Source organism: Haplochromis burtoni, unplaced genomic scaffold (assembly GCF_018398535.1).
Source record: "Haplochromis burtoni strain Fernald_Lab_line unplaced genomic scaffold, NCSU_Asbu1 Contig_324, whole genome shotgun sequence".
NCBI classification, from domain to species: domain Eukaryota; kingdom Metazoa; phylum Chordata; class Actinopteri; order Cichliformes; family Cichlidae; genus Haplochromis; species Haplochromis burtoni.
The window spans coordinates 271530-294262 of NW_024582685.1; the positions used below are offsets into that span (position 1 = coordinate 271530).

A 22733-nucleotide genomic window follows, 5' to 3' on the forward strand; every position below is an offset into this window, starting at 1 on the left:
TTAAATTGACCCTAATCATTTTTTGTTTTTTCGGAAATAATTCTGTTATTGTATTGCTTTCTAAAGAAAACTGATGTGTTTAGAAATGGCATGCTTTGAAAAAGCATATGAAAGTTTTAGCAAAAACTTAGAATTTCCTCGTTTTTGTCCCTGTTTTATTTGTCATTTCTGTGAATACAATATGGGTTTATGAGATTTGCAAATAATTATGTTCTATTTTATTTGCATTTTACATAGCATCCCAACTTTGAGGGAATTAGGCTAGTAGTACAAATTGTTGTCTTATTTTGCAGCACCCCCTCCAGTGATTATTTAACAAGGAAACTGTTAACACTGACATTTTGTTTTTCAGTGTCAAAGGGTCACACTAAATAAAGATAGCCTTAAACATGGAAACTTTCTGCTCTCATACAAACACTGCCAGCACAATTATTATGACAATCTGAGAGACCAGGGATGTTAAATTGTGAGTCACATACAGCCTACATCGATCTTAAGTGGGCCAGACCAGTAAAAGTGCTGTCATCTGTCAGTGAAAAGAAACTCAATTACAACTTGAATCACTAAAATATCTTAATATAAGGGAAAAAGTGCAATTTTAACAGAATGTCTCAGTTTTTCTACATGATAAAGAAACAGCGGTTTAGCTAATAAAGAACTCTTTGGGTTTAAATTGTAAGAAATGTGTCAAATTACAGAAAAAGTTCTAGTAGCTCATTGCCCTGACTGTCCCGTTATCATAAAATAGAAAGCTGGATTAAAGCACAGTCTTACAAAGTTTTTTAATTGATATTATTAATATTCATACTTACAGTGGATCACTGAAAAAAAATTATATAGTAGATAGTATTTAAAAGCAGGAACGTTCCTGTCATTTAATTGTTTATCTATTGCATACTCACTTTGATGGAGTAGCAATGATTGGGGGGGAGTTGAAATGTATTTTAAAATGTTGTTGTCCTTCAAAGCTCTCCAGTGGACTAGATTGGAGTCTTTCGATTATGGACCTTATGTTTGACACACCTGAATTAGACTCTTCGAAGCAAACTACAGCCCAGTTTCCATGTAAAGCATTTAGGGAGGATGGAAAGTAACAACAAAAAGGGAGCAGGGTTGAGAGGACCCCTTAAAGACCTGCTGTGTAGCTGTGTATTTAGTCCGCTACACAAATCAGAAGCAGCTCCACATCTACAACCAATCGGACTCATGAGTCCACAGTTAAAGTCCTCCAGGGGACTGTTTGCGGTCTCTGCGATCACACGACTTTGCGCTGTTCAGATGGTTTATGACCTATGGTACTCTCGCCGCCAGACGAGAGAATGCTGTGCGCCGATTGGCCCAGACGCCTCGAATGATTCTGCTCGGAGTTTGTACCGAATGAGTGCGTGGATGTGACAATGAGCCTACAAGGTAAGCATGGGGATGGGTTTGTGGATGCTTGTTATATAAAAAGGACCCGAACCCTCAGAATCGATCTCTTATTAGTGTGCGTGAGGGACGCTGGTTAAAATCTGGATGCTGTAAGTAAATATTAATTATCTACATGCTGCGACGTGCATAGCTAACCACCCGCTATCTCCCGCTATTATTTAGTCATTAAATGCTTTTCGATGGCGGTTTGTCGGTTTTGTCTTGGTTTCTACACGTTAACGACGATCAGACTTCTCCCAGTCCACGCATTCGTGTGGAAAACGCACTTGTGTGCGTCGATGTTTTTCCTGTTTTTAAGTATTTGTGGGTGTGCGTCTGTTAGATTGATCTTTAATGTCGATAAAGTTAGTAGGTGAAAACCGACCTGATTTAGCTCCATTTGGTGGTTTCCTAGCTTCACTAGTTTCCCCATAGTAGTGGGTGATGTTGCACTTCTCTTTGTTTTAGATCTGGACCACAACCAGCTCAAACAGCATAGAAAAATCTGCCGTACGAGTTTTTCTCTCTGCACATTTCAAACCATTTGAAAGCCATTTTTTACACTCACACTGAAAAAAGGTTTCTTCACCTTCAGTAAACATGAAGCAATGATTGTGAGTAAGATGCAGCTGAAACTTCTAAAATCAAAGGTTTATTTATTCAAATAACCAATGATTAAGGAACAGAGTTGGTACTGAACGCATACCAAGCAATTTTTTGCCCAGAATCCATTAAATTTAATGGTGTACGTTGCCTGTATGTGCTGGGTATGTAACAAAGTTACATGGAAATTTTGTGCATTTTTTGTGTGAAAACAGGTGTGAAACTTTGTGACCTGTTAGAGCTCAGGTGCATTCAGACCAGAAGCAGCGGTAAGGATGGGAGGTGGAAGCCAGCAGACGGTGCCGGGAGAGCCGGACAGCGGGAAAGCTAAAGGCGTTTACACCTGGGAGGAGGTGCAGAGCCACTGCAGCAGGAATGATCAATGGCTGGTCATCGATCGAAAGGTTTACAACATCACTCAGTGGGCCAAAAGGCATCCGGGAGGGTTTCAAGTCATCAGCTACTATGCTGGAGAGGATGCCACGGTATGTCATGTTTCCTTCAAAATACAATGAAAATATACAGGCCTGTGCATTTATGTTCATATGATTTTATTTTGAAAGAGATCACATGAAACTATCATCATAAGCGTTAATTCATTTATATTTGTTTAAGATTTGTGTTGCCATTCCAATCAAAAAGTAAAGTTTATGCCAGTCTGTGAACTACACCTGGGCTTCCCACAACTCCTAACATGTCTCTAAGTTCCTTGCAGCTCTAACAGAAAGAGATTCCCCCTCTGAGGTTTTAGTATACCTAAATAACTGTTCCAGAATAAAAATAGCAGAAAGCTCGATAATATGGATGGAAGAACATGAGTAGGTGTAGCAGAACCAGCTACAGCACTGAAACGCTGCTTTCAGGCAGCTGAATTATGATAAACAATGTAATGTCTTACAGGGAACTTACAGGGAACATCATTTTACTTTTAGCATTTTTACATGTTAGAATTTAGCTGAAGTGAATGCATGATTTATTTTTTTTACAATCTGATAACTATTTCCACTGCTACCTAACTTTTTAGTAAATTACAATTTTTGTTGTGTTTGTTTTTAGGAAGCATTCACTGCTTTTCATCCTGATCCTAAGTTTGTGCAAAAGTTTCTGAAGCCGCTGCTGATCGGAGAGTTGGCAACGACTGAGCCGAGCCAGGACCGAGACAAAAATGTGAGCCTTTAATCAAAGTCCCTTTTTTTTATTGACAACATGTGAGTGATCTAGTGTAATAAATGAGAGACAGACGTAAGTTTGATAATTCACTGATCTCTTATGTTAGTTATGAAGTGCTGAGTGTTGGGAACATCTGAGATTCTAGGTGGGTTTTTTTTAGCCACCTTAATGTCTTGTTTCACTGTATGAAAACCTAAAATAGCTCAAATCCAAAATTCTTGATTTCAGAAGTATCACATCAATATATTACAGTTTCAGTTTTACAGAATTGTTTGTTTCTTTTTCTCTGCACCCAGGCAGCCATCGTGCAGGATTTTGAAACATTACGAGCTCAGGTGGAGAAAAGGGGTCTGTTTCGAGCTCAGCCTTTGTTTTTCTTCCTCCACCTCAGTCACATCCTGCTGCTAGAAGCCCTCGGATGGCTGACCGTCTGGATGTGGGGCACAGGCTGGATACAAACACTTGTGTGCTCTGTGTTTCTCGCAACCGCTCAGGTGATTCAGACATAAATTTTAAATGGGCCTTATTATGCTTTCCTTATGTTTTGAAATATATGCATACACCAAGTGCATGGTTACATTAAACAGAGACAAAGTTTTAAATAATGGATATCAATAATAATAAATGTGTAAAAGTGAGCCAAAAACCTTCAGACTGCTCTCAATGCACAGTTTCAGTTTCTGTTCTTGCCCCTTTACAATGCCAGTGATGGAAGGTATTCCTAATATGTTCATCACTGACACTGCTCTGGCTGTCAGGACAGAAGCCCCTCCCACAGACTGTGCAAATCTTCTGTTTACAAAAGCTAACCATTCATATTAAAGGGAGCATAAATAATTGTTTGAGAAAAGTATGAACTGAGATGCAGAAACACAGGACTGATAAAAGACAAACAGCTAGTCATGCATACAAATACATGGTGTTGGAAATCAGGTCCATTTAAAGAGAAGTCTTTCACCCAAAACATTTGTTTTCCTGCTTCTTCTCCAGGCACAGGCTGGATGGCTGCAGCATGACTTCGGTCACCTGTCTGTCTTCAAAAAGTCCAGCTGGAATCACCTCGCCCACAAGTTTGTCATTGGTCATTTAAAGGTAACCTCTCTTAGTTATAATCCTCTCTCCATTGAAATGAAACACAGATACTTAAAGGTTTTTTCTTTCTTTTTTCAGGGAGCTTCTTCCAACTGGTGGAATCACCGACATTTCAGGCATCACGCTAAACCCAACATCTTCATTAAGGACCCGGATATCAACACGTTGCACCTCTTCGTACTTGGCCGAACTCAACCAGTGGAAGCAAGTAGCACGAAGATAGTATTTCTTATGTTTTTAAGCACTCGCACGGTCCAACTCGTCATCATCCACTGTTTACCTCTGTGTTACAGTACGGGATAAAGAAGATCAAACACATGCCTTACAATCGTCAACACAAGTACTTCTTTCTTGGTATGTTTTTTAAGAGTCATTTAAAAAGAATAATAACTACAACTTTTTAACGTTGCACCTTTTTTATATATTTATATATATATATTTAAATATAGTGGGACCACCGCTGATCATTCCAGTTTTCTTCAACATTCATGTAATACAGACCATGGTATCCCGGCGTGACTTGGTGGTAGGTGTATATAATAATATACTGACTGGGTGTAGTATATTAGATTTCATATAGGCATTTTCCATTTGATGTGTTAGATTGAATTTTGTATTTGAGCTTACAGTATTTAAGAGAAACATTACAGCAAAAAAAAATGGCACAGAATAGAGCATATGTAAAAATAAGATTATAATTAATCATGATTGTCATAATTAAAAAAGAAATTACATAAATCATATAAACTTTCTTGTCTTGTGAAGGATCTGGCTTGGTTCATCTCATTCTACCTTCGCTTCTTCTCCTCTTATATACCCCTGTATGGCCTAGTTGGCTCATTGGTGCTCATAAGCATAGTCAGGTAACTATTTAAAATAAGAAAACATTGCACTCATTAACAAATGAATTGTTACCAGTTAACAGACTTTGATGCCTTATATTGTCCATTCCTTTCAAAATATATTGTCCTTGAGCTGAGATGCACCATATTTTGCTCTATATTGCTGGAATGTGTGTGGAAAAGCCTGACTTTATTAGCAAACATTAAACTTAACATATTTGACCGCTGTATACCTAATAAAGTACACTGCAATAGAAAGTGATTCCATTTTTCGTACCCTTTGGCCACGTTATGTATCACCTCAATATGATATTGTTTTTAATGTTACAGGTTTTTGGAGAGTCACTGGTTTGTGTGGGTGACTCAGATGAATCACATACCGATGGACATCGATCATGAAAAGCACAAGGACTGGCTGACCATGCAGGTACCTGTACCACTTTTACAAGGTTGTATAAAAGTTTTGGACACTTTAAATATTTTCTGCATTTACCCAATACTCATGAACATCCCAGATCACAAACATCTGTTTACACCTTCCCTTATATTTACTAGGACCTTATTAACTCATTTGCACTCTTTTGACTCATTCTGTCATTCAGTTACAATCCACCTGTAATATCGAGCAGTCCTTCTTCAACGACTGGTTCAGTGGACACCTCAACTTTCAAATCGAGCACCAGTAAGTGAAATTTGAAACCTGTCAAAAACTAGAGCACGACTGTGTAAACTGAAGTACTGATAATAATTTAACAACATTAATTCTGCATTTAAAGATAGAAAGTCTCTATTATAAAAAAAGAGTTTTAAAGAATAGTCAGAAGACTGAGAGATGTAATTCATCAGGCATGGTCACAGGCACACATTAAACTCAAGCTACACCACTTAACCAGTGGTGAACACTATTCGGATTTTACACCCATCCATAGTGAGCTATCGCCCATTTTTTCAAACAGAATTTTTTTTCTTGCAGAACTACACTCACTGTTTGCACACTTATATGTTACAATGATTTTATGTAACAAAATATGCCACAATGCAACAATTACAAAAAAATCAGCTTCCGTTTCTTTTCTTTTGCAAGCTTGTTTCCAATGATGCCGCGGCACAACTACCACCTGGTGGCCCCACAGGTCCGTGAGCTCTGCGAAAAACACGGGATTCCGTACCAAGAAAAAACTTTGTGGCGAGGCTTTGCTGATATTGTCACGTAAGTACAATGATAACAGAGCATGAAAATGGCTGTAAATACAATATATGACTCAGTCTTCTTTTATGGAAGGACTGCTTACCTGACACACACACTGATGGGCTGGCTATTTTTTGTTCTGACTTCCTCATTCAGGTCACTGAAAACCTCAGGGGACCTCTGGCTCGATGCATATCTCCATAAATGAAAGACTGTATTTTCCTCCACTGGTGTAAAAAAAAGTGTTTTTCTCTTATTCAATAAAAATCGACTGTATCTGTTTGAGTCAATGCCGTGGGAAAGATCCCTCTTATTGTTGTAACAAAGTCTTTGTTTGGTTTATAGATGATGGGGTTTTCCTAAGTTGCCTTAACAGTATCTTGATCAGCAGCAATGTGATGATAACACAGCTCTAAAACCTACCTGTGACTTATTATTAGCATTAGCATCACCAGATGTAAAAGAAAACTATCTGAATGATTAGACACAATCATTTATATAAACTACAAAACCTTTGTAAACTGTTTGTTATCGTTTGTGAAACTACTTTAAATGAATGTAACTGCTTTGTAACATGTTGTGCTCTTTCTATAGAGAAACCATTACACTGCAATACCACATGGATAATTTCACTGAGACCAATAAATCAAACTAAAAACTCTCTAAAGTTTTCTGTTCTTGTTTATATAGGGCATGTTATAACAAGGGAATAAACATAGTGAAAGATCACCACACTGCATTAGTGATCTGTCACTCAAAGATCTGCTTTGCCTGACTCAGGAGTCACTGCTTGTTTCACATTGTTTAGTGTTATTAATCTTTGAATATTGTCAAAAATTGCAGACACATACTGTACATATACATGGCTCACTGGGATATTGGGATACTGGGATATTTCATGCAACTTCTTTTCTTTGCTGTTAAGATTTTAGGTTTAGCTGGGACACATTACTGCTCGTTTCCCTAATAAGAACTGATCTGATTAGCATTTTCATTTCAATTTTAATTCTACATTTGTAGAATATCTTTAAAAGCGTAATAGCATACATAGATGCAGCATAGCTTTGTGCTAAATGCTAGCAGGCTACATGTGTGAGGAATTTTGCATGCACAAAATGATACGGAAACGACATATTTTTCAAATGATGAAATATCTTGAAATATATCACCTACAACTTGTATTTAGTTTTATGGCAATAATGATCATCTTATTGGTCATGAAGAGGAAGGGAGTGGTCCTACTGGTTGACTCCCTCATTATAAAGGCATGTTTGGGATCTCCCTGTCGCCATGACGCTAATAACAGTAATATGATCAATGCTATGACTTGCTGACGTCTTCACATGTTTTCCTGGTTTTTATAGCCATGGTTACAGCTTAAAATAGTTCTGAACTCAAACGCTTTCATTCATTTCTTCACTTCTCAAGGATCCAACCAACCAATGACAAGAAAAGGTTTCTGTACTTCACACAGTACAGTAACCTGTACTGTATCGTGAGCCAGGTGAGCTACTATGTCACTGATGATCTGGTACTCAATACTCAGTGTCTACAGCTGCAGCATAGAAAGATGATGGAAACAAATCTCATCTGATTACCACACTGGAGGCATCTGATTAAGAAACACATCCCCAAGCATTGATAAAGAAACCTTTACCCTTCTCATTAGCTCGTATGTTAGATAGTAATGCTCTACACTTCTCTGAATCCATTATAGTACATCTTGATAACATGCCTCAGCTGTTCAAAGCAGATAAGATTACAACTCAAGTCAAAGTGACATGAACTCACAAATTACGCAAACCTGAAGAAAAACTGAAAAACATGAACTCTCCTGCCAGCTGGGTTTGCTGTCACCAAATAAACTAGTTTCTGAACAAATACTTCCCAAAAAGAGTTCAAATCCCATAGAGCAGACCCAACCATATGATTTTCTTTTACTGTTCTTCCACCCTGCAGCATTTTGGGTGGGCTGAATCACCCAAGATACAAATGGAGTTGAATGTTGTAGAGCATCTGTCAACTTAGTGAACTGTGGCAAGCCACTAATGAGCTGTGAGCACAGTAACTTGAGCATGATGCAGATGAAAGGAGATGCAATTCATTTCAAAGATGTCTACTTTCGAATTATCAAGTTATATTATGTGAAACACTTCAAAACCTCTACCCTCTTGTGCCTAATGTGGCTCTGTTGCCTTGCTGCAAATGGCCACTGAATTCAGGTATTCTGATCACTTCCATGCCTACAGATGTATAAAATCAAGCATCTAGGCATGACGCCAACAATTTAAATAGTAAAATCTCCTTGCTTCTACAGTAAACTGTTTGTAGTATTATAAACAAGTGGAAGTGATTGAGAACAACAGCAACAAAGACATGAAGTGGTAGACCAAGTTAAAAGACAGAACAATGTCAGTGGATGCTGAGGCGCACAATGTGACGAGGTCGCCAACTTTCTGCAGAGTCAGTCACCACAGACCTCCAGACTTCATGTGGCCTTCAGAATAGCTCAGTGCACAGAGAGCTGACGCAGTGGTGAAAAGCACACCGCCAGTGGACTCTAGAGCAACGGACATCACACGTCTCCATCTGGCAATCTGATGGATGAGTCTGTGTTGGCGGTTGCCAGGAGAACGGTACTTGTCTGACTTCATTGTGACAAATGTAAAGCTTAGTGGAGGGGTGATTATGGTGTAGGGTTGTTTTTCCGGAGTTGGGATCTGTTCCTTATTTCCAGTTAAAGGAACTCCTAATCCTTCAGCATACCGAGACATTTTGAACAATTTCATGCTCCCGACTTTGTGAGAACAGTTTGGAGTTGCCCCCTTATTATTTAAAGATGACTCTGCACCTCTACACAAAGCAAGGTCCATAAAGACATTGATAAGTGACTTTGGTCTGGAACAACTTGAGTGGCCTGCACAGAGTCCTGACCTATAGATAGAACACCTTTGGGATGAATTAGCGAAGAGAATGTAAGCCAGGCCTTCCTGTCCAACATCAGTGTCTGACCTCACAAATGCACTTATGGAAGAGAGGTCAAAAATTTCCATACACACAATCATAAACCTTCCCAGTAGAGATGAAGCTATTACATTTGTAAAGAGTGGGTCAACATCATGTTAACAGACAAGCAAATACTTTCGGCAACATAGAATATGAATTCATCTTTTTTTTACATCTTAATTTTGTCTTGCAAGAATTAGAAATGAAGAATAAAAAATTAACAAAATTCAAATTAAATCAACTTCTCACACTGTGTCTCTTACATTTCTGACCCTAATGGTTAAACAGGAAGCCATTACACAAGCTAAATGCTAAGAGCCATCGATGTAAAACAATCCTTTAATAAGATTAATACAATAAGTAATCAGTTTCTGTTGTCTACATCTTATCATCATTAGATCTTGTGTTAACCCTGCTTCTAGCAACAAACACCATTTATTTATAGATCTCTCCAAGATACTGTCGGTCTGCAGCTTCACTCTGTGTACCAGATGAGTCTGGGATGGTCTGAACTATTCCTCTCATTATCCACACACTTCCAGGGGATGAAAGCTTAATATTAGCACCACATCTTCAGGATTACAATGATTTAAAGTATTTGGGCTTATATTGACTGTTGTTGTTGAAGGTTCCTGGTGGCATACTGGGCTCATGACCATGCAAAAATGTAAATAAGTTGGAATCTTCTTCCCAAACTCTCAACTGATAAAACAATAATCGAGTGTGCTAAAGCCTCTTTCCAAACCTCACCGAGACAACAGTGAGTGTATTGGTGAGCACAGGTCCCTGTCATCAATACCAATAGCATTCAGTGACTCATCCTGAAATGATGCTGTGCACTCTAACAAAAAACGGTTTTTGTTTTTTAATTCAGGTGTTGCACAGCATGGGGTGGGATATATCAAACTTTATGGTTAAGCTGTGCTTAAGGAACTTTAACACATTTAATTATTTTTTCTTCAAACTGGCTCCACATAACAGCTTTGCGGTGTTTAAGAAAGATTTCTTTTAATCAGTTCTCTTGTCAAACTGGCAGCTCTTTACTCAGTCTGGAATTTTTAGTGTTACATTTCTCAGCAGTAATGTCGATCAACATACTGACAGCATAAACTACCTGTCTTCCTGAGACATTGCTTCCTCGTCATGACAATGACCGTGTTTTGTAGGCCTACCGATTTACCAGCAGCTGTTTTGTTTCCACATTGAGATTGGGTTGTCTCGGTAATGAGATGTCTTATCTGTAGAATTTATGCTTTCATTTTGCACAGGTCTGTACTCCACGCAGCCTAGAAGAGTCTTCACCACAAAGACAGCACAGTCAGCCAAACTTGCTCTGCACCGTCTGTGTTCTTTGATTTTCTAATGCTGTTTGTGGTACGTTTTCCTCCTTTTGTATGGCGCTATTGTCATGTTTCTATGGTTATGCGTTCCCTCTTTAAATTTCACGTCTTCTATTGTGTTACAACAACAAGTCAGAATAAACACACCATCTTCTGAGTTTTTCAGGGCTTAATCAGTATAAGTGCTAATAATTGTTACCTGATCTCCATAATGCTTCTGAAACAGTCATTGTGTTTCCTTGAATGCTCTGTTTAGTGTCATGTATTCTTAATTGCAAATAAGGGATTATGTTTCTCCTGCAGTTCCATTTTCAGTACTCTGCTCAATGGTTTTTTCAAAAGCTCCCATAAAGGATCTGTAGTGGCTCCCCCATGAAAACTGAAACATCTCTAACAGGCAGCTAAGCCTGTTTCTATTGATCATACTTTTCTAGAATACCATGACTGTTTTTGTCTGTGTCTTGACCTTAAATCCTGTGAATTTATTAACATTTATGTAATCTTGGCCGTGGGATGACATCTCTGTTCTTTTTCCTTTAATTCTTCCTATAATTGAAATTCACAGAACAAATATTTTTGAGCCATAGTAACTTGCCTCATTCTCCATCAATATTCTTACTTGAGCTCTCTTTTCTACAATAGCTGCTTCTAAAGCCAACCTTTCGAGCTACTTCTATTAATAATTCTGCATCATTTTTTTTCTTCAGACACATAATGTCTTACTTACCTAGTGAGGTCTTCAAACTCCATGACAAAAGCAGGAAACCATTGTGCATATAATGGTTTACATCATTTGCATCTTACTGACATCACATCAAACTGTCAAGTTCTTTCTTACTGTACTAATACTACTTATCTGGCTCCATTGGGCCTGTGCAGTTTAGTTTTTAGTCCAGGGCTTTCTCAGTTAACTTGCTTGCTCCTTTAGATTGCATGTCGTTGTATTAATTACACATCTGTGCGCATATCTTAATTGGCAATGGACAATAGATGTGCATTCTGTAGACTGAAAGATGATTCAGATATTTGGTTTGGATTTCATTGCAATATTTTATATATTTCTTAAGAACAACAGAAGCAACACAACACTAATGATAAGCCTGCATACTGTTGATTCACTGAGTCAAATGACAAGCAAGCGGTTTGACTAAAGGAGCACAATCTGCTGGTGAGGGAGGGAATGGCAGCCCATGCATCAGAATTTGCAGCTAAAGCATGCTTGACAGCCTCGGTATTTGCAGTAAAGTAAAAATATTTGCAACTTTTCAAGCAGTTAAAATTTAAAAACATACTGACTGTAGTACCTCTGCGTGTACTGTAGCCATTTGTCTGCAGCAACATTTTTAGGAGATGCAAATTATTGTTCACAGAACGTATTGCCTGTTTTTTTGTTTTGTTTTTTGTTTGTTTTTTGTTTTGCTTCTGTGCTTCTCCTTTCAAGCTAGTGGTGTGGCACTAAAAAAACTATCTGATCTAAAGTAGTATAAATTGTCCTATTTTGCAACAGTGCGCAATTAAGTGAGTCATTATTTTACGACACTGAATGTGCAGAAATTCGTTATCGCTGGCATTATGGTCGTTTGGCGAACAGGAGGGCATATAAAATAAAAATGGCCTTAGAGATGGAAACTTTCTGCTCTTACTGGAGCACTGCCAGCACAATAATGATTACAATTGGCGTCAACATCACTTTAAGCTTGACACAACAATGCTTTCGACATGTCTGATATCCAAGAGTCCTGCATTTTGTTTACCCGTTGATGGTCTGCATGTTTTTATGGAGCGTGTGTTTTGATATAATATTTTTGAAAAAAAGAAAAAAGAAGAAGAAGCAATTTCAAATGTGCAATAATTGTAAACTTTTTAGACATACAACATTAAACTATTTGGAGAAAAAATGGGAGTTAGGAGTTAAACGGGTTAATTAGGTATAGAAGCATTTTGGGGGAGGTAACAAAAAATTAAAAAACAAAACAAAAACAACAAAAAGTAAATAAATAAATAGCAGGGTTGCCCCTTAAAGACCTCCCGTGTCTTTAATCCTTCTATCAAATCAGAAACTGTCAGAAACTGTGTGTGACATCTCCCAGACTAAAACTATTTTTCGTCTGTGCGCTCAAACGACTTTGCACTGTTCAGACGAGCAGTTTATTGAGCCTATGGCACACTGGCCAGGGGACAAGAATGTACTGTGCGCCGATTGGCTCAGACACCTCGAATGATCTGCTCAGAGTTTGTACAGAAGGAGTGCGTGGATGAAATGGTGTGCGTATAGGGAAGGCAGAGGATGGGTTTTTGGGGATGATTGTTATATAAAAAGGACTTGAGCTCACTGAATCGATCTTTTAACGTGCCCGAAACCCGGGGAGGCTGGTTTAAAATCTGGATGCTGTGAGTAAATATCATCTTCATGTTTTGGCGTGCACAGCCAGCCGCCCGTTATCTGCCGCTATTATTTAATTATTTAATTAACGCTTTTTTCCATGGCGCTACAGTCATTTCTGTGTCTAGATTTTACACATTAACGTTGACTAGTTATTTTTTAACCTGTGCACTCACGTATAAAACGCACTTGTGTCCTCAATATTGTTCAATTTCCTGTTTTTAAGTGAAAATGTGCGTCTAACATTTAGATCGGCGTTTAATGCCGATAAAGACGAATGACGCAAAGTCAGTGGGTGAAAACCGACCTGCTTCAACTGTAGCTCCAATAGATGGTATTCGGATTTCATCATGAATTATTAGTGAGTGATGTTGCACTCCTCTTTGTTTTTCTGTGCCACAGTCAACTTATTAAACTAAAGAAAGCAACAGTATACCAGTAACATCCACCCTATGAGTTTTCCTCCCTGAATCCGCCCTTTTTACATCCAGGTGTGAAACTTTGCGGCTGACTGACCCTCTAGAGTTCAGGTGAATTTAGACCAGAGACAGCGGTGAGGATGGGACGTGGAGGCCAGCAGACGGGGCCAGGAGAGCCTGCCAGCGGGAAAGCTAAAGGCGTTTACACCTGGGAGGAGGTGCAAAGCCACTGCAGCAGGAATGATCAATGGCTGGTCATCGATCGAAAGGTTTACAACATCACTCAGTGGGCCAAAAGGCATCCGGGAGGGTTTCGAGTCATCGGCCACTATGCTGGAGAGGATGCCACGGTACGTTTTCATTATACAGACCTGTGCTTTTTTTCATGTGATTTTATTTTGAAAGACATCAAATGACAAAGTAGGTTTCTCTTCGTTCATTTCACGAAACATTACCTGATAGGGGAGACCGGGGATAGTTGTAACATTTTTCACATTTCTGTCTGTAAATTGGAGCTCTTTTAAGGTAGTGGATTCAAAATGTAATGCAAAGTATTTACATGTCTCGGCTATTAAATAGTGCAGCTATTTTCTCTGCAGCACAATTACCCATTGCATGGTATGGTCTCAAACACAAAGAGTGAAATGTTACAATTAACCCCATAGTCTGGGTTAGTTGTAACATATCCTGGGGTAAAATGTAACACAATGAAATAAGGGTACTGACAAAACATTAACATGTAATCTTTGTTTATTCAACACATGAATGCACTTAGAGCCATTTATGTAGCTGTGTGTGTGTGTGGACAGAATGCAGAAATCTAGCTTTTGAACATATTCCAACCCCCCAAAAAAGACAAATTATGGAATTTTCTGCAACTGAATATTTCATTAATTTTGGTTGGTCTTCCTTGAGTTTGGCCTCATTGGCTCAGTGGGCATTATAACCTACAACTCTTGCACCAATTTTGAACATAACAATGAAGCTGAAAAAATGTAGTTGTTCACCAGCATCGCAATTCCATTACTTTTTATCATGGCTTACCTTGGTGTGGTTTGCAAAGTGCTTCAGAAAGATGAGGAAATCTGTTTCTTGCACCCATCCTGATTTATTTCCACTACCAGTACTTCCTACTGGTCCATCTCTGACACAGAGGTCTGCATAATGTATGTGTGGGAACACAAACAGTGGAGGAATTGTGTTGCCAATGGCATTAACCGCATATACAAAAGCGACCAGTGAACCTCTCTCTGCTGATGTCGTTGCCCCAACTTGTTTAATATAAGTTAAAGTAATAGTGTGGTAAGTTGTAACATCTGCATTATTGTTACAACTAACCCAGACTGTTGCTGTTACAACTGACCCAGACTCCTATAGCCATGAACTAGCTAACATTACAGCCAACGGCTAAAACATTAGCACTAAAGACCTACACAGAATATATCCCCATAGACATACAAATAACATAATTTAAGTTTGATGAGTTTAACTGCAAAGCAGATAATGCTATTAGAAATTGAAATAAAGTAGAAAAACTTACTTTTTGGCATACAAATTACTTTTTTTCGTGTTAAATTGTCTGTGTTTGACAAAATGTGCTGATTTTTCACATGTGATAGCAGAACTGAGTTGGGCATGCACAGGATGAGTCACATCATTTGAAACTTAGCCCTGATTGGAGAAATTGGAAGTGTTACAACTGACCCACGTTACAACTATCCCCGGTCTCCCCTACTTACAACAGAGACATGAAGAGGAGAAGTGAAATGGATCAGTCATGTTGACACTTTAGTGTGGGGGAAAAAATCCAGAAGTCCAGATTTTTGAAGTTTAAAAAGCGGTTTCATCCTTTTTGCCAAACTTCTCTGCTCCTAATACTTCTTGATCTCTCAGCTCCTCAAAGCAACCTTCTACCGTTAAGCCGGATAAAGCAGTTCATGATTTTTTTTCTGTGGCAGCTCCAAAACACTGAAAGAGACATTCTACTGACATTTTTCAAGAAAACTCTTCAGAGCTGTCATTTATTTAGTTATTTGTTTTATCAATTATTTATTTATTTTACTCTATTCTGACTTGACTTTTCTAGTATCTCAAATTGACAGCAATTAATGAAATAATAAATAAATAGATTTTATTGCAACATTGGAAGGGTTAAGAGTATCTTATTAGTATTTTATTTTAGAGATAAAAACTCAGTGGTTTCTCATTTCTTACAAAACATAGTGTCTGTGCTAGTCCCCTGGCACTCCTCGCATATTGATAAGTTCCTTGCAATTGTGATAGAAAGGGATTTCATACACGCCCTAAATAACTGTTCAAGAACAAAAATATTAGAAACTCCAAAATACTGACACAAGTACAGAACTGATGCCGAAGCTTGTTTTCCATTTTATTCTGGTCAATATTCATTTTTTTGTCTCATTGTGTGAGGGTGGCCCCCATATTTGAAACCCCTCAACTATGACTGTACACAACTTTGCTATACAGCAATGAATTGCTGTTTCAGTTTTCAGTTTTCAGTTTTAGTTGTCATATGCAAGTTAGCACAGGGTCAACATTGCAATGAAATGTGTTTGACGAGCAGCAGTCACTCAGCAGCAGGTACAGTAGAAGAAAATATAATAAAAAATAATAATTAAAAAAAATAGAAAAATAGGAAAGAGCAAAATATTAGAGAGACGTGGTAAAAGAGAAACGATGACTAAATATATATGAATCTATAAATATAAATATATGTACACCATTGATTAAATAAGAAAATCTTGAAAAGAAATATGACGGAAGGGCAGATGGGATATTGCACAGGAATGAGCAGCAGAAAATTACAGTATTGCACTTTTTAAATATAAATATCAATAACAATAAAGTGGAGTGACCAGTGCAGATTAAACAGAGTACTTGTGAAGCTGCAGGGTAGCTTCTGAGTACGTCCTGTGGAGTGTGTGTGTGTGTTTAAGTGTTGTGGTTGAGGTGTCGTATGGCTTGGTGGTAAAAACTGTTTTTAAGTCTTGTAGTCCGAGCAGACAGGCTCCTGTAACGTCTGCCAGATGGTAACACTGCTGCTTTAATGCTGTGGCATTACTATGAACAATTAAATCATGTGAGAATTTATCTTTAAACAGTTTTTTTTAGGATCTGAAAACTTTTTTGTTTTTGATTAAATTTCTTTCTTTCTTTTTTTCTTTTTCTTTTTGCTTGTTTCTTTGTTTTTTAGGAAGCATTCACTGCTTTCCATCCTGATCTTAAGTTTGCGCAAAAGTTTCTGAAGCCGCTGCTGATCGGAGAGTTAGCGGCAACAGAGCCAAGCCAGGACCGGGACAAAAATGTGAGCCTTTAATTAAAGTCCCTTATTTTTTTATTGATAACATGTGAGTGATGTAGTGAAATTAATGTAAGTTAAAAAAATTAGCAGATTTGTTTTGTTAATTATGAAGTGCCGAGTGTTGGGAGCATCTGAGATTCTAGATGGTCAGGTTTTGTTACCTTGAACAAACAAACACTTTTACAAATGTAATATCAGTGCATCACCTTTTCAGCTTTTTAGAATGGTTTGTTTCTTCTTCTCTGCACCCAGGCAGCCCTCGTGCAGGATTTTGAAACTCTACGAGATCAGGTGGAGAAAAAGGGTCTGTTTCGAGCTCGGCCTTTGTTTTTCTTCCTCCACCTCAGTCACATCATTCTGCTAGAAGCCCTTGCATGGCTCATTGTTTCAATGTGGGGGACGGGCTGGATCCTGACCTTACTTTGCTCAGTTTTGCTGGCAACTGCTCAGGTAATTGAGACATGAACTTTTCAGACATAAACTTTAAATGGGTCCTAGTATGCATTTCTGCAAGTAACACAGACAGGGACTAAACAACAGGGAAACACATGCAGGATAAACTAAAACTCGGGAAATTGAATATGAACTATAACTTTCATCTTGGCAAAAGATAGTTCGCAAAAAACTAAAAACACCTAAAGACAAAAGCATAAAGAAACCCACCAGGAAATGACTGCTATGTACAAAACTCAAAAGATTAAAAACACCAAAAATACAAGAATTTAAAAACAAAAGGAATAATCCAAAACTTCAGTGTCCATGACACAGTGTATCCCCACCTGACACAAACTCAGCTGACCCAAATGGGTGATGGAAGTCTCCAGGGATGAAAAACAAAAAGCAACAACACAAGGGCTCGGGGCTAGTAGAACAGGGTAGCTGTTCATTTGGCTGAAACACAGGGGCAGCATGGCCGAGGCTCAGATCTGTGGGATGGCATGGACCAACAGAGAAAATGAAGCAATTCAGGGCCCCAGCAGAGGGATGAACACAGAGTTGTTCAGGGGGTGGGCACGGAGGCCTGTGACAGAGACTGGACCATTCCTGAGGCATGGCAGGAGGTAAAGGGACATCTCTGGTGGCATGGCTCGTAACTGGTAGAGGACTGGATTCCTCAGGTGGCCAAGATCGGCTGAATCCACCAGGGGCCAGAGGTGAAGGGTCAACGGACAGTTTGGACTCTACGTCCTCTGGCTCAGGCAGCTCAAGGTCCTCTAGATAAGGACACTTAGGTGGCTTCTGGAGCTGCGCTGAGGGGCAAACCTGGGATTTCAGACCCTCTAAGCGCTCAGTTTCGATTCCTGCTCTTGTCTTTTTACGAGTCCAGTGATGGAACGTAGTCCTAAACTGACCACCTGCAGCACAGGCTCTGGCTGTATGTGGCCAGTATAACAGCTGTTCCTTCTTCTCTAGTCACAGGCTGGATGGCTGCAGCATGACTTTGGTCACCTGTCGGTCTTCAAAAAGTCCACCTGGAATCACCTGGTCCACAAGTTTGTCATTGGTCATTTAAAGGTAACCTCTCTCAGTTATATTCTTTTCATATAAATTAAACACAGGTATTAAAAGATCGATTTTCTCAGGGAGCTTCGGCAAACTGGTGGAATCACAGACATTTCCAGCATCACGCTAAACCCAACATCTTCACCAAGGACCCCGATATCAACATGCTGAATGTCTTTGTGCTTGGCCAGACTCAACCTGTGGAGGCAAGCGGGACTAAACGAATATTTTTGATTTCTTCAAACATTCATACGGTCCAACTTCTTAACACCCCCTCTTTACCTCTGTGTTGCAGTATGGGATAAAGAAGATCAAAAACATGCCCTACAATCACCAACACCAGTACTTCTTTCTCTGTATGTTTTGTCCGAGAAGAATAAAAACTATAATTTCACAATGTTGCAACTTTAAAGTAAATATTTTTGTATTTTTCTTTCAGTGGGACCACCGCTGCTCATTCCAGTTTATTTCTACATGCAGATAATGAAGACCATGATATCCCGGCGTGACTGGGTGGTAAGCTGTCAGGCTACAGATGGTTTAGTTTCGTTTTAATTAAATATTTAAGGATAAGGGCTAAAGAAAAAACATTAAAGTAAAAACAGAATAAGTTTAAAATAAGAATATGGTGAATTAAGATTATTTTTAAGCAGAAATTATCAGGATAAAATGAACTTTTTTGTCTTGTGAAGGATCTGGCGTGGTCCTTGTCGTACTACTTTCGATTCTTCTCCTGTTACATTCCGCTGTATGGCGTGTTTGGCTCATTGGCACTCATGTTTTTTGTCAGGTAAATATTTATAAAACAAGTCAACCAAATTTTTTTAATGCTCTTCCTAATACTACTGATATGTAAATAATTAACTCATGATTTGTTACCAATTAACAGACTGACTCAAACTGTAACACAGACTGTGGTACTCTTTAGCATCATGTTATAGCATCTTTTCAATCAAAAGTATTATGTTGTTTTTAATGTTCAAGGTTTTTGGAGAGTCACTGGTTTGTGTGGGTGACTCAGATGAATCACATACCGATGGACATCGATCATGAAAAGCACAGGGACTGGCTGACCATGCAGGTACTTGTACTACTTTTACCAGCAGGCACTGCTGACATTTGATGACTAAAACCATTCCCTTTATTATGTTTTTATTAACTCCTTCGTGGCCTTTTGACAGTTACAATCCACCTGTAATATTGAGCAGTCCTTCTTCAACGACTGGTTCAGCGGACACCTCAACTTTCAAATCGAGCACCAGTAAGTGAAATGAGTGCAGCAAATGCAGACAAATGTATGTTCAGCATGCTCACACTGCTGAGAGTTCAAAGTCGATTACTGATATTAAATAAGAAACAGTTGTTCTACAGATACAATACTGTTCAAATGTCTTGAGATAATTTATCAGAATTTCAGGAACAGGACTACACCTCATACACTCCCCTTCTCTGTCTATATATGACCCGCCTGCACGACAAGCTGTTTGTTCTCGGTTTTTTGCCTCACACTGCCTCCCTTTTCCAATTTATTCGCCTCTCATTCGTACATGGGGGTTTGTCTGGTCTGGGAGTGGCTGCCACTCCCCTCTGAGTCCTCCCAAAAACCGCACCCTCCATTCATGCGTGCACCATCTGTTGTTACCGTCTAGAAATGGAGTTGAACCTAAATGATAATGTGGTCGCAGCTAGTGAATTTCCCTCCAATGAGCCAGACTTCCCTGTAATTTTTATAAAGGTTCTTGAGCAATAGTTCTCCTTTGTCCCTGATCATTTTCAAAAGAATATTTTATTGTTTATAAAGCCACTTAACTGTTAACGGTGTTGGGTTTGTTAGTGAAAAGTGAATCATCAGAAAAAGCAACTCATCACGTTACTCCATAACATGACCTTTATATTTTGCTTAAAAGGAGCCAGACTTTATTGCAACTTTTTACAGCGGTCTTCAGCAACAGTTTCTTAAGGTTTTCGGGTTTTTTTAATTTAATATCAGTTGACTATTCTCAGAGGAACGTTTCTTTGTTTGTTAAACTACTTAATACTGACCTATGAATAATTCGAGCATTAAAAAAAGGAACTCAAGCGTCTATGTATAACAAACAACTTAGCAAACAACTATTGTGACATTGTATCTTTAAGCACTTTGTTACCGGTAGTGGATGGGTAGCTGTCGAGACTTCATTTTTAAGCAAGCATGGGGAAAAAAAGGCTGAGGTAATAACACAAGAGCTGTACTGAAAATCAGTGACAACAGGTCTTACTGAGTGATCAACAAAATTCTCATCAATATGACAACTGACGATCGAAGAAGGAGAGAGGCACAACAGCGAGTGTCTACATCCAAACATGGTGGAGGCTCTGTCATGTTTTGGGGCTGCATTTCAGCCAGTGTTGAAGTTGACGGAATTATGAACACAGAAAAGAACAGTCAGATTTTGATTCACCACATCACACGTTTTCCACGAAAAACATCTAATTGACCATTGCATTTATAATGATGATCACACACAGTCCCAGTGCAGTAAAACACAGAACAACAACACAACTGGACTCCCCAGAGCCCAGACCTCAGCATTGTTGAAGCAGTGAAGCAGCACCCAAAAATAAGCTTCAAATGTCTTTCTAGAAGTCTGGATAACTATTCCCGAAAACTACTTATTTATGCATCTTTTAATAAATTATTGACCTATTATTCATTTTCCCAGCAAAACGTAAAGAAATGAGGAGTAGCTCAGGACATTTGCACAAAACTGTACAAGCAGATCCACGAAACTCTCTCTTTGCCTACATCAAAGTGAATCATGTCGTCATATCTGAGGGAAAATTCCTCTTTCTTTTCTCTCTCAAGCTTGTTCCCTACCATGCCGCGCCACAACTACCACCTGGTTGCCCAACAGGTCCGCGCACTCTGTGAGAAACATGGGATTCCTTACCGGGTGAAAACGTTGTGGCGAGGCTTTGCTGATATTGTCACGTAAGTGCAGACTGTTAGAAAGATTGTAAATACAGTGCATGGCTCAGTCTTCTTTTATGGAAAGATTGACTTTTCTTTTGGACTTTTACAGGTCACTGAAAAGCTCGGGGGATCTGTGGCTCGATGCATATCTCCATAAATAACAGACAGCATTTCCTTGACTGATGTAGAGGAAGCGTTTTTCTCTTTTTCATCAGAAAGCGATTGTATCCATTTCAAGTTTAAAATTCAGTCGAAATTGTGGGAAGGATCTTTCTCATTATTGGTGTTATTGTTAAATCTTACTTTGGTTTTCAGATTTGCTGATTTTTATAGATCACAGGGTTTTCCTAAGTTGCCTTAAGAATATCTTGATCAGCAGCGGTGTGATGTTATAAACACAGTTGTGAAACTTGCCCCTGTGACTCATTTAAAATGAGTTTTCATTTTTCTATCTTGTGATAATATTTGAATGATTAAACAGGATAATTTGTTTTCACTCAAACAACAAACTATATATTAAAATGTTTATTATCTCCTGTCTAACGTGCAACTTTGTGTAACTTTAAATACAGCTCTTCTGTTCTGCTCTTTCAGTATACAATAAAGAAACCGTGTTGAAAGAAACCGTCACCAAATCTATTTTAGAAAACACATTCCAACAAAAAGCTCAATGTAAATGACACTTTACGGCAGCAACATATATGCTGCATATAATCTCACTTTTAATGACAAAAACAACAATATGCAGAAGCATTTCTTGCTAAGTGATGCTGAAACCCTGCAAAATCTTGATAATTTTACGTTACTTTTAAGTTGCTTACCAAGACCATATGGTGGACACGTTTTTATCTGATTCTCTCCACATCTCTGAGAGGTTATGTTGCTAATTAATTTTACCTTTGAATCACCTTGTTGTTGAATTGTGCTATACAAATAAACTTGCCTTGCCTTGCCTTGCCTTACCGGTTGTGAGTTGTTCAAACAGGCGTTTCAAAACCAATCATGGTTATTAACAGCAGAGCTACACAATGAGGTTTTAGGGCTATTTTTTCATGAAAGAAAGAAATAAAAACAAAAAATAATCATTTGAGATCAATAAAACAAAATGAAACCTATTTGGACTCAAAATTAAAGTTTGACTTTGTTTCTGATACAGGGTATGTTATAACTAGAGAATAAACAGTAAAATATTCAGAAACGTATCACACTGGATTACTGATCTTTGCCTCAAAGATGTAATGTGTGCTCAGTGATGATCTATAATCACTAAGACTCTGACACCTGACACCTGTGTTTTTATGTACCTGTGTATATCTACTTGTCCTAACGTGCTCAGATAATTGTTGAAAGTCTGAATGTGGGTCTTATTCACACAGTATCTACAGTATCCAAAGGCTCTGAGCTTTTCAACAAACAAGCACGTCTATGAATTAAACAGCTGTGTAAGCAGTTTGACAGATGTTTGTGACTGACCTGTGTTCTTTCTGCACAGTGACCTATG

The 22733-nt window shown here is 38.5% G+C and overlaps 2 protein-coding genes across 4 annotated transcripts; both read left to right on the plus strand.

The window, feature by feature from the left end:
* The first annotated feature begins 1255 nt into the window (after window positions 1–1255).
* On the plus strand, window positions 1256–6967 carry LOC102289648 (acyl-CoA Delta-4 desaturase). 3 transcript variants are annotated; one of them, XM_005941682.3, is made up of 13 exons: window positions 1256–1410; window positions 2229–2498; window positions 3070–3180; window positions 3480–3677; window positions 4174–4275; window positions 4354–4479; window positions 4569–4629; window positions 4725–4801; window positions 5041–5138; window positions 5448–5544; window positions 5720–5799; window positions 6202–6327; window positions 6463–6967. In XM_005941682.3, exons 2-13 carry the CDS (start codon window positions 2289–2291, stop codon window positions 6512–6514), a joined length of 1338 nt encoding a protein of 445 aa, XP_005941744.1. In that variant the 5' UTR covers window positions 1256–1410; window positions 2229–2288; the 3' UTR covers window positions 6515–6967. The 3 variants fall into 3 exon arrangements, with proteins under 3 accessions (XP_005941744.1, XP_005941743.1, XP_042084392.1); XM_005941681.3 differs by having other exon boundaries at window positions 1406–1520; XM_042228458.1 differs by lacking the exon at window positions 1256–1410 and adding an exon at window positions 2004–2024.
* A 5906-nt stretch (window positions 6968–12873) lies between these two features.
* LOC102290561 (acyl-CoA Delta-4 desaturase) lies at window positions 12874–22692 on the plus strand. Its single transcript, XM_005941685.3, has 13 exons — window positions 12874–13043; window positions 13527–13804; window positions 16669–16779; window positions 17029–17226; window positions 18190–18291; window positions 18360–18485; window positions 18575–18635; window positions 18719–18795; window positions 18972–19069; window positions 19264–19360; window positions 19461–19540; window positions 21125–21250; window positions 21342–22692. Exons 2-13 carry the CDS (start codon window positions 13595–13597, stop codon window positions 21391–21393), a joined length of 1338 nt encoding a protein of 445 aa, XP_005941747.1. The 5' UTR covers window positions 12874–13043; window positions 13527–13594; the 3' UTR covers window positions 21394–22692.
* Window positions 22693–22733: the final 41 nt, after the last annotated feature.

Coding starts and splice junctions, on each gene's coding strand:
- LOC102289648 (XM_005941682.3), top strand. CDS start 2,289: ATGGGAGGTGGAAGCCAGCAGACGGTGCCGGGAGAGCCGGACAGCGGG. Junction 3,678..4,173: donor TGTTTCTCGCAACCGCTCAG/GTGATTCAGACA, acceptor CTTCTTCTCCAG/GCACAGGCTGGATGGCTGCA. Junction 5,800..6,201: donor AACTTTCAAATCGAGCACCA/GTAAGTGAAATT, acceptor TTCTTTTGCAAG/CTTGTTTCCAATGATGCCGC.
- LOC102290561 (XM_005941685.3), top strand. CDS start 13,595: ATGGGACGTGGAGGCCAGCAGACGGGGCCAGGAGAGCCTGCCAGCGGG. Junction 18,486..18,574: donor GCCAGACTCAACCTGTGGAG/GCAAGCGGGACT, acceptor TCTGTGTTGCAG/TATGGGATAAAGAAGATCAA. Junction 19,541..21,124: donor AACTTTCAAATCGAGCACCA/GTAAGTGAAATG, acceptor TTCTCTCTCAAG/CTTGTTCCCTACCATGCCGC.